This window comes from Xenia sp. Carnegie-2017, unplaced genomic scaffold (assembly GCF_021976095.1).
Source record: "Xenia sp. Carnegie-2017 unplaced genomic scaffold, XeniaSp_v1 HiC_scaffold_14, whole genome shotgun sequence".
NCBI classification, from domain to species: Eukaryota; Metazoa; Cnidaria; class Anthozoa; order Malacalcyonacea; family Xeniidae; genus Xenia; species Xenia sp. Carnegie-2017.
Genome location: NW_025813447.1, coordinates 8415502 through 8427334, shown reverse-complemented (window position 1 = coordinate 8427334; position 11833 = coordinate 8415502). Strand labels below are relative to the sequence as shown.

The window sequence follows — 11833 nt, the reverse complement described above, 5'->3', positions numbered from 1 at the left end:
TCCCCAAAGCATCTGGTTAGTCATGATCGATTGACGTAGGAAAATGGAATGTTTACCAATAAAATAAGAACATAAATTTAATAATCTCTCAAAAAACGAGAATTTAAAGCTGAAAACGACACAACAAAATCTCACAAGATCCACGATGGACAGGACGTCATAAAATTAAAATCAATAAATAGAACAATCGAAACCTAAAGTTGGTCGAAAACGAGTTTTGATTTCGGAGCTTTTTGTGAGGTCTTTATTCTTTGACTTTTCTCATTGAACGCTTGTATTTGAGAACTGCAGAGTCAATAAAGAGGTGCCTGACTGCCTTCCAAACTTGAGACGGAGGGGTCTAAATTAAAATGTACGCCTTAGTAAATGAAATCATTAGCAGCCCAAAAAATCAATTAGCAAGCCAAAAGGTTAAACAAACGATAACTCTCCCCATTCCATTTTACAGACCGTGCGCGCAAACTTTGTATTAGTATTATATATATTATATATTTACCAATATACAATAAATTAATACAAAGTTTGCATCGCACGGTCTGTAACGATGGAATGGGGAGAGTTATCGTTTGTTTAAACTATTTAGCAAGTTAAGTGATTTTTTGGGCCGCCTATGCTGAAATCAACACAGAGTTAAGCTATGGAAAAATTCCTCTTCATTACTTGCATAGATTGTGGACTATAGCTAAGATTTCCCAGATCGTGCAACAGTGATACAAGGTATGATAATAAGAAACGTGCGCATGCTCTGAATCTGACCTCTGTCAGAGTTGGCGTTTGCACGGGAAGGGCTCGGTATATTTATGAAATTAGGGTCCTTGAAACGGCGTTTTCATCGTTAAGAGAACACAAACTTGAAAACGCTAAGTTTGAAAAAATATTTTGGACGAAGAAGAAGAAGACAAAATCACAGTTAAAATTTTAAATTTTTCAGAGCGACAAACTTAAAACCATAATTATTATAAACATATTTAAGCATTAAGACTTTTAAACTTCTTGACTTTGTTTTACAAATGAAAAAGATGATAAATTTTGAATGTTTTGACATGTTCACGTTTGAGTAAACCAGCTTATTTTCTCCAAAATTTTTAGAACTGCTCCTTTTATATTTTAGAACTACACATTTCCCAACTAGAGCAGCCAATTTTGTAAAATGACAGGCTTTAGGATGACCCCAGAATGACACACAGGCGAAGCACATTGCTTGTAAGATAAAATAAGACAGCAAAAGTCATACTTACATTATCACGGATGGGTTGTTTCACAGGAGAGCTGTTTGCCATCAAATGTCGAAGCAATACACGCCATCCGGGAGACTTCTCCAATTTATCAGATTTCATGGGTACGACTGTGACCCAGGGACACCAGTTCCGATGCTCGGCCAACGCATCGAATTTGATCTTTTCAATATCCTGAAAAAATCCACCACAATTACTCTACTGAAATGCACAATCATTCAAAACGTCTTACAAAATTAACTGTGCAGTTCTCTGAAATAAAATCTGCATGGAAACATTTCCAAACCCACAAGTATAATATGTCAGAAAATGTTAATATGTCTATTTCAGTTTAGTTAATACGTCGAACTCAGTTTAGTTAATACGTCTATTTCAGTTTAGGTAATATGTTTATTTTAGTTTAATTTAGGATTATTGAAAGTAGTATATCATGTGCTTGCCATTACTTCGCCATCGCAAAGTTCAAAGAGTGTGGCACTCTTAGCAAAACGTCAATTTTTTGTGAATCATACAAGCAACGCAGCAAATTCGCCTTTACATCACTGAAAAGCATTGTGAAAAACTATAACAGCGTTTAAAGTTACCCTAAGATGTGACAAACATCCAATAAGTTCTCGATTGTTGCCTACGTTTGGAGCAAGAAGCAAGAACAAAATTACAATGTAAATGTCACTCATGCAAGGGAGAACTGCTCAAATTCTTCTTTCAGATAAAAGTTGATCTCGAAGAATCTATTTTATGTACATTAGAGGATTAGATTGATTTGACATACCCGAGATCCGCCCCTGATATACATATGGAACATAAAACACACATAAAATTGTATAGTTTAACTTACGTCCGTTTTCAGTCGTTTCGAACGGGGCTCGCGGTTTTCTTCATCACTAATGTCGGATGCGCTGCGTTGGCTTTCCGTTTGAGATAGGTTTTCCCCCGTCTCTAGTAAATCTGGTTGAATTGATCTCATCCTCTCGCTCATCGAGTCCTCCCCGATCTCTACAATCATACTGTTTTGCCAGCTACCCACAGGAGACGGCAGTCGAGCACTATCCACAATTGATAACAACTTCGGTTCATTCACCTGATCTGATTCACAGGAATTTTCAACACGATCAAAATCAGTTCCAGGATCAGGGAGGTTGTCGATTTCTTCTTGAGACTGTTGGTTGTATTCAGGTCCATCATTTTGAATGAACGGCGAGGCCTGGTTATCCATCTGGATGTCCGATAGTTGTTTTTGTTCGGGTAAGGGAATTTCTTCCGATATCAGGGTATTTCTTCCGATTTAGGAAATGTCGTTTCTTCCAATATTATTGATTTTACTTTTTCTGATGTTTGTTCTTTGACAAAAAAACTTACATCCGTGATATTTTCTTTGTTAAACACGATAGTTCTAGTTCGGGTTCTACTTCAGATTGGCTAAGCGCATTTGCCAAGACTTTTTCTGATGGGCACTTTTCATCACCAGGCTCCCTTGCGCAAATCACAAGTCCTCCAGACAAGGGTTCCTTTTCTGATAAAGATTTTTGATTTGGTAGCGGTTCCTTTTCAAGAATAGGTATTTTGTCTGACTGCGGTTCTCGTTCCGCTACAGTTCTTCCTTCACATAAACTTCCTTCTGACGCACCATGATTCTTCGATGGTGAAGTCTCTTCTCCGTAGATAGGTAAACCCTCCGACACAATCTCTTCTTCCGTGATAGATTTTTCTTCCGTAGCACAATCTTTCTCAGATCTTTCCATCAACACAGGGACTTCATAAGACATAGGGACTTCATAAGATACAGACACTTCATTAGGCATAGGGGCTTCATCAGACACAGGGACTTCATCAGACATAGGGCTTCATCAGACACAGGGACTTCATCAGACATAGGGACTTCATCAGACACAGGGACTTCATCAGACATAGGGAATTCGTCTGACATATGGACCTCATCAGACATAGGGACTTCATCAGACACTGGGACTTCATCAGACACAGGGACTTCATCTGACACAAGGACTTCATCAGACACAGGGACTTCATCTGACATATGGACCTGATCAGACACAAGAACTTCATCAGACATAGCTTCTTCATCCGAGATGCCCTCATGTGCAGACTGGTATTCAGATAAATGATCTCCTGGTTCTAATTTCCTTTCAAAGTAGTACTCCTCTGACGCAGTCTCGTCGTTTGACGAGGCTTCTTCCTGTTCAATGCCCACCGATGAAGAGTCGCATTTTAATGGAGAGATTTCAGATATTTCTATGCAATGCTCTGTTTGAGCCTGCGATGGAACTGGATTGTTGTGTTGAACGTGCAACGTATTCTCATTACCTGATATTTCATGTTGCAGAGAACTATCTTGAGTGCTCTCTGATGCTAACTCTTCATGTTCAACATGTCGGATGTATTGGGCAGTTCTATTATCTATTGCACAATATTCCTTATCATCATGCGTTCTTATCTCCACAGTTGATCCCGGGGAACCCTCATGATGATTTTCACCGTATTCCACACTGTTCATTATTGGTAAATCTTCACTTGTGTGTCTCTTCAGAGTTCCGTTATCCGTAGGATTGACCACTTGTTCGTGGCCATCAAATTGCCCAGCAATCACATTTTCACCGATTTCATTTTCATGAAGATCGACATTGTCCACTTGCCTGTGAGTACTACTAATCTCTGAAGGATAAATAACCGTATCGTTAAGTATGTATGTGAAATACGACGTCGATCATCTTTATGCAACCGTTCATTTTACAAAGTGAATGGTACGTATGAACTCTGAAGCATCGTTACATGTTTATAGATTTTGATTGTCCAGGTTAGTAGAGTCCTGAGAAGGACTGTGTGGGTTGGTGTTGACTGACGTTTAGACAATCTAATACAGGACTCTTCAGATGACTACAGTTAAGTTTATCGAAACGTCAGTCAACATAAACACCAAGTCTTTCGCAGAACTGTACTAACTTGGACGATCTACATTTACAAGCATGCATAGATTTGACAGACGAAAAACTAAGCGGTTTAGATAGTATGATGACGTCTTACGCTAAGGACAAAACTTTACTTGATATTTTATTCAAAGCCTTATTTTGGGCAATTGTTGTTATTCTAAGTATTCTTTCGTATTGTCGCTTACCGTCAGAAACCTTCTGAATGCTATCATCAAGCACCAAATCCACGGGATTGTTGATCGAATAAAAATTCCACAATCCAGCCTCGCGATGACAAGCTGTACAGAAAAGTACACCGGAAGTCTCGTCGCTAAAAAGATCCAAATATCGTTGTCCATAGTGAAAATATAATGAAATATTATTATTAAGTTATAAAAATAATAAAGAAATTCTTATCGCTCTTATAGAAATTAGCAAATTGGATGATCAAAAACGACAAAAACTATTTGTTCACGGCTGTTCATAAATTGGTAAAGTCATATTGTCATTCGTCTTATGTCTCTCGTAGTTCTTCTATATGAGAAAAACTACGCTCAATCTCAGATATTTTTTTACCTCGTATTCCATCCACACAAAGCCATAATACAAGCTGTTCTAATGATGTCATCGCTGTAATGTGAAAATTCATCGCTGATCGTGATGAAACTACAAAGGACTTCGAGATGATCGTCTGACAACTCCTTAAAACACAGAACACAAGATTGCTTTCAACAAAACGATTGAGTGTTGTCACTAAGCATTGGCATGTGTAACACGGCATTAGACTTAATGCAACTGGAAGGCTACTTCCCGCCAAAATTTAAAGGCACTCGACTAGTCCCAATCCTTCTATTCAAGGCCGAGTTAATAATACTGGGGCCGGTTGCACGAAGCCCAAACAGCATTATTCTTTGGATAGTAAAATATTCAAACTTGTAAAGAAAGTATTTATATTTTCGTTACCACGAAGAAATTTCGTAATCTTAGAAGCTATATTTCATTTCAGTGATTGCTCAGTTCAAAGCCTTTTCCTTTTCAAGAGGTTTTTTAACCTTTTGAAAAACATTTGATATCCAAGGGATAACGCTATTCATGCCTCGTGTAACCGGCCCCAGAAAGCTAAAATCGGGGAATACGATAAAATTTGGCTCCATATAAGTACATGTTTATGTAAAAGTAGCCGTTTAGTTATAAAGTCAGTTCAATGATAATATGGCATTCACTGATTATGAACTTAAGGTGTCAAAGTTCCACTTTTTTTTTTGTATTGTGAAACATATTGATTTTATCATACACTTTCAACTGACTCCATGAAAATGGTTCACAAATGGCCAAATTGTTTGATGTTCGTGAAACAATTTTTGCACATTTCCATGACTATATAAAGAGTCTGAAACGACTATAAAATCAGATTTGTGACATCATTGAAGATAGTTTAGTAATTCCATGTATATTACACGCGAGAGTTTTACTGCCGGAAGCAAACGGAATCAACAAAACATACCGTTCGGTGTTCTGATAAACACATAAATGACAAACTTCATCAATACATTACCATACAAAAAGTTCCCCGATAGGTAAACTGTTATCAAGTGCTATACATTGGTCAATTCTAGCAAGCCTGTAACAGGCAAATTGCAATGGACTTTTTTTGATACCATAATTTGGGCAATCTTTAAACTGCCTGACACGAGGACGGTTACCAAAGAAAATGTTGTTGAGAAGTGAAAGAAACTGATCACACGACTTTTTTAATGCTAACTACAAATTGGGTATTTTCGAATTCGAAAGAAGATACGTTCTTTTTAAAGCATCTCATTTTTAAAGATCCCATTCTTCAACAGAAAGCAAATCACCATACGTAAGTATAATTAGAGATGCGGTTGAGTGTCTTGGATTCATTCATACAGAATTGGAAAGAACATATCTCAGGGGACTTTCTTTTTGTGCCGTGTGCGCGATGTTTACATCGAATATGTGAGAAAATACATAGCTACCATCAGATTAGAATCCCACAGAAACCTAAAAACATTGAAGTAACAATCAACATACCATCTCCAAAAGTGTTTCGCGTTTCAATAATGGCAAATCTCCGCCCAATGTAAGGAGATTCTTGCAAGCATTCACGTACAAAACTTTCCATTCATCGCTCGTCCTTGTCGGCAGGCAAAGAAACGTTTCTTGAAAGGCAAAGAAAACGGCTGTAAAAGCCATTACATGTGTCCCGGGGGTCACGAAAACATTCGGATTCGCGAACGAGGGGTAAGACGAATATTGCCAAAATTTTCAGGTTGTCTTTTCTAAGATATATTTCATAATTAAGGGAGATTTCTAAAATTATCAAATAAACGTTAACAGTGATGTTACAGAACACTTTGTGAAATGTAAATACACGAAGCATTTTATAGCAAGCGTTACGAAAAAAAACCCACTTTATTTCCAACCAAGGTAATTTTTCACTTCACATTACAGGACGGGAAATAACGGTCGGCACCAACAATTGTCCCGTCGGAAAAACTTTCGCGTTGCCGCTTATTTTGCATTAAGATACGTAACTCAGACTACATTCATTAAATTGCATATTTCGAAAAAATACTTACCTGGGCATGGATTTTCTCTCCACGGACAAAACGGAGAATGTGCTTCGATGATGCTTGTTCGGAGTTTGTCACAAGCGATGTTATCTGCAAGCACAGTAATTTTAAAATAGCAGACTATATCACACAGGATGCATGTGTTCTATGCTTATGGCACCATAGTCAGCCTGCATGTTAAGGGTCTGGGTAAATGTGTTTGTGCTCACTTTCTGTAAAAACGAGGGATTCATACAGAAATAAACAATGCAAATGATCTGAAATGTACATAGCATGATCAAACTAAAGGACTGGCCACAATACCGCATATATCGCCAAATACTTGAAGAGTTTATTTGAAATCAGAATTTGAGTTTGTAAACGTCGAACACATCGAGTTTCCTCCATAAAATGACTCATCAAAACAATAAATTCAGTTCACGACCTTCATCCAATCGTCAACAAGCAAGTGTGCTCTAATGACTCAATGTTCCATTTACCAATCATAGCAAGTGTACTCACATGACGTATGTTCCCATTCTTCACCAATCATAGCAAGTGTACTTACATGACTTATGTTCCCATTTACCAATCATAGCAAGTGTACTTACATGACTTATGTTCCCATTTACCAATCATAGAAAGTGTACTCACATGACTTATGCTCCCATTCTTCACCAATCATAGAAAGTGTACTCACATGACTTACTTCACCAATCATAGAAAGTGTACTCACGTGACTTATGCTCCCATTCTTCACCGATCATAGCAAGTGTACTCACATGACTTATGTTCCCATTCTTCACCAATCATAGCAAGTGTACTCACATGACTTATGCTCCCATTCTTCACCAATCATAGAAAGTGTACTCACATGACTTATGCTCCCATCCTTCACCAATCATAGCAAGTGTACTCACATGACTTATGCTCCCATTCTTCACCAATCATAGAAAGTGTACTCACATGACTTATGCTCCCATTCTTCACCAATCATAGAAAGTGTACTCACATGACTTATGTTCCCATTCTTCACCAATCATAGCAAGTGTACTCACATGACTTATGTTCCCATTCTTCACCAATCATAGCAAGTGTACTCACATGACTTATGCTCCCATTTACCAATCATAGAAAGTGTACTCACATGACTTATGCTCTCATTCTTCACCAATCATAGAAAGTGTACTCACATGACTTATGCTCCAATTCTTCACCAATCATAGAAAGTGTACTAACATGACTTATGCTCCCATTCTTCACCAATCATAGAAAGCGTACTCACATGACTTATGTTCCCATTCTTCACCAATCATAGCAAGTGTACTCACATGACTTATGTTCCATTCTTCACCAATCATAGCAAGTGTACTCACATGACTTATGTCCGCATTTACCAATCATAGCAAGTGTACTCACATGACTTATGCTCCCATTTACCAATCATAGAAAGTGTACTCACATGACTTATGCTCTCATTCTTCACCAATCATAGAAAGTGTACTCACATGACTTATGTTCCCATTTACCAATCATAGCAAGTGTACCAACATGATTTAATGTTCCCATTTACCAATCATAGAAAATGTACTCACATGACTTATGCTCTCATTCTTCACCAATCATAGAAAGTGTACTCACATGACTTATGTTCCCATTTACCAATCATAGCAAGTGTACTAACATGATTTAATGTTCCCATTTACCAATGATAGAAAGTGTACTCACATGACTAATGCTCTCATTCTTCACCAATCATAGAAAGTGTAGTCACATGACTTATGTTCCCATTTACCAATCATAGCAAGTGTACTAACATGACTTAATGTTCCCATTTACCATTCATAGCAAGTGTACTCACATGACTTATGTTCCCATTCTTCACCAATCATACCATCAACAGTCGCTTTGCAAGAAACACATTCAAGGAGGTCAACACCAATATTTACCCAACCGTATCGTGCACAATGTTTGGGTGATAGATCTGTTGGCTTCATTGGCCATGTGAATGGCTGGAATGTGTTAAGGATCCGAGGTGCAAAAAGTTAGCAATGTCTTCATATCTTCACCCGTAGACACTTGACATTAATACAGTTTGGTAACAGTTTGCATTATATCATGTCCTCACCAACTCACCCCATCAAATATTTGACACTATGGCAGGAAAAATATGAAAATAGTTCAGTAAGTTTTTAGAGTACATAGCTTTCATTCCCGAACAACTGGTTGAGAACCCCTGCATCTGCATATGGAGAAGTTGGAATACCCTTGTTTTTATCAACAACATACATATTAATACAGAAAAGGATACAGAGAATGTTGCCACTCTTTTTTCAAAGCTCTCTCTGTTTCTCGGTTGACACATAGTTGACATATGTTTGTCATTTTCGTTCTCATCTTTTTCGGATCTTTAAAAAAGGATGGCCAAGACATTTTAATATTGACAATGAAATTGCTTTCCAAACAAATCATTCAGCGCATTTTGAATGTCAAAGACTGGAAAGAACTTATTTGGGGATGAAATAGTTCCACTAACTTTACAACAACCATTTTTGGTGAAACTATTTCACTCTAACAAAGTAACTTGGGGCATTATTGGGTATACATAATACAGAGTAAAGTTAATCACTGTAATTAACATAGTACCGTAAATTTCAGTTTGTTTTCCATAACCACAGAGTATTGTGATTGCAAATTTCGACTTTATTTAGTCATCGTCAGGAGTGATTTTGCTAAATGTGTAGTTATTCCCGACGATGACGAAATGAATAAAGTCGAAACATATTGTAAAAATGATAACATTTTGGGAGTTACTATCGACTGCACCGTTTTAATGATCGTGTATAGCATAAACACGCCAATTCAAAAAACACGAAAATAAAGGATGAACAGGTACTTATAATTCTGATTTTCATGACAAATTTTGATTTCAAATTTGGTAAGCAGACTCTAACTTGGTTGTGGTAAACGATGTCTTCGACATCTGCTACTTTTAGAATACTCGTATTTTCGTTTCCAAAGTATTAATCAGTACGATGAATTGAATAATTGAAGCTACGTTAAACCTGCTAAAGAATAATAACTATATCGGTGTACCTACCTTTCGTATATGGAATCAGGTTTCTCGTGCATAAAACTCGATAAAATCTCTTGTATCTTGTAGCGCGTGTTCGAAAAAGATGCCATATTGAATAATTAATAAATGACGGGGAGGGGAGGACTAAATATTTACTGGGGGTATATAGGTTTGGGCTGTATATCGTCTTGAGAAACACAAGAGATAAATTTTGCGAAATACAATTCGATATTTCGATTAAAATCTGATCAGCAAGTATGTTCATGCATGGGATGCCAGACTAATTGTTGCGACACTGTGCAAGACTATAATGCTGCATAACGTTTCTTTAGAAATCTACCTTAAATGATCTAATAAACGCTCCTTATGAAATAAACACCTCAAATTTGATAAACGCCTCCCCTTTGGAGCGTGAGTTTGTACTACATGCCTCTCTCCGATAAACACCTCGTCTCTAATAATCCCACCTTATTATTGGGTCATGGGTGATCGTTTGGGCTCAGAAACCATATTATAAACTTAGTTTTGTTATAAACTGTTCCAGAATTGATAAAAACATCTCTCTATTCCACCAATGGCGTTTATGAAATCATTTACGGTGTTATTTTGAAGTGAGTGCAGGGAAAGTGCTAGAACGCTAATTTGGGAGGGTATATTCATCTATTCAGTTGTGGGCGAGTGATTTCTTTTGAAAGTAATTTGGTTTTAAAGTAAGTCAGTCGGGCACAACTATAGCACAATATATGAATATACATATACACACCCCAATTAGCGTTCTTGCACCGTCCCTGAGTGAACAGAAAATCATTTTCATAGCAGGACATTCATAAACGAGTCGGTGTAGATCACGGAATGTACAACATTGACGATAAGGACATAAATATTGAAATGTAAGAAATGTTGTAATCCGTGAAGGTTATGTTGTATGACATGTTATTTGCGTATCTACGTTCTGTTCTTCTGCATCACTGCCTGAAGCTACTATTTTTTTGTAAAATACGATGTTGTTCCACTGAATCACATTAAGGACAAATACACGAATAAGCATTTAAATTTCATGTAAAAGTTTCTAAACTTTTATGATTCCAAGGTAACTGAATGAATTTCACTAAACACAGACATCACAATGTCAGAGATGATGAACTACGCCATGCGTTGAAATAGATTTCGCTGAAAAAAGAGTACCACAGAAGATGATATCAAAGATAAGTTCAGATAAAGCAAGATTTAATCCTATTGCCCTTGAACGAGTGTAAAAGTATTTGCGTCCTCAAAAATTAGCCATATAACAAGTAACTTACTAACTTCGATTATTAAGAGTATGTTATGCATAATAAGAAAACTTATTGATTGAATGCAGCAGACCTTTATGAGACAGAGATTTGATATTTTTACACTACAGATCTCTCCAAATATCATCTTACAGCACTCAAAAATATAAACCAAACGTCAGAAGATTCGCTCTACTGGTGAATAGCAAAAAACAGATCCATTTCCGAAGGCAATGTAAGGACAACAGTCGAAATCCTCAAAATTTCAATACTATTTTTCATCACTATAATTAAATTACTATAACCATCAGTTGTATCTACGAAATATTGTGAAATAATAAATACAAATGTAACTTTTGTCAACTTCAGATGCAAAAACAACCTATAAAACGTAAAAAGACACAAGTAAAGCGGAATTTGGTGCGGCCAGGTTCATCGCACGCAGGCGCAATAACACTTCTAAATACTATCTAAATACTGTCCAAATAAAAGTCGTTCGACGATAATTTACAGCATGAAGCAAACATACATGTACTGTACCAGCATAAGACCGGCCGATATTCCTTGTTTTACAATCTCCTATTTCTGTATGGGTAAACAAAATAACTAGTCGATATAAAACCCTATTGCTACATACGTTTGATTCTTGGTTGTCCCAACCTCACACTATTCTAAAATACTCTACATCGGCGCGGATGTATCTTTCTATACAAAATATATTACTTGTCGATATTTGGAAAAATTGCTGAAGCCG

General features: G+C 37.0%; 1 protein-coding gene across 2 annotated transcripts; it reads right to left on the bottom strand.

Annotated features, from left to right (window-relative positions):
- Nucleotides 1–64: 64 nt before the first annotated feature.
- Nucleotides 65–9910, bottom strand: LOC124434489. Of its 2 annotated transcripts, XM_046984385.1 has the most exons (10): nt 9833–9910; nt 9044–9140; nt 8594–8744; nt 6760–6843; nt 6212–6339; nt 4736–4860; nt 4366–4490; nt 2074–3905; nt 1239–1409; nt 65–340 (listed from the first exon to the last, which is right to left on the bottom strand). In XM_046984385.1, the coding sequence occupies exons 1-8, from the start codon at nt 9862–9864 to the stop codon at nt 2977–2979; spliced, it is 1671 nt and encodes a 556-aa protein (XP_046840341.1). In that variant the 5' UTR covers nt 9865–9910; the 3' UTR covers nt 65–340; nt 1239–1409; nt 2074–2976. The 2 variants fall into 2 exon arrangements, with proteins under 2 accessions (XP_046840341.1, XP_046840342.1); XM_046984386.1 differs by lacking the exons at nt 8594–8744; nt 9044–9140; nt 9833–9910 and adding an exon at nt 7515–8033.
- Nucleotides 9911–11833: the final 1923 nt, after the last annotated feature.

Bases quoted from the DNA above. Each gene is read 5' to 3' on its own strand.
- LOC124434489 (XM_046984385.1), bottom strand. From the start codon at position 9,864: ATGCACGAGAAACCTGATTCCATATACGAAAG. The intron at 9,141-9,832 runs GTAGGTACACCG...CCTTTTTTAAAG, and splicing joins CCTGATTCCATATACGAAAG to ATCCGAAAAAGATGAGAACG. The intron at 3,906-4,365 runs GTAAGCGACAAT...TTTATCCTTCAG, and splicing joins CATTCAGAAGGTTTCTGACG to AGATTAGTAGTACTCACAGG.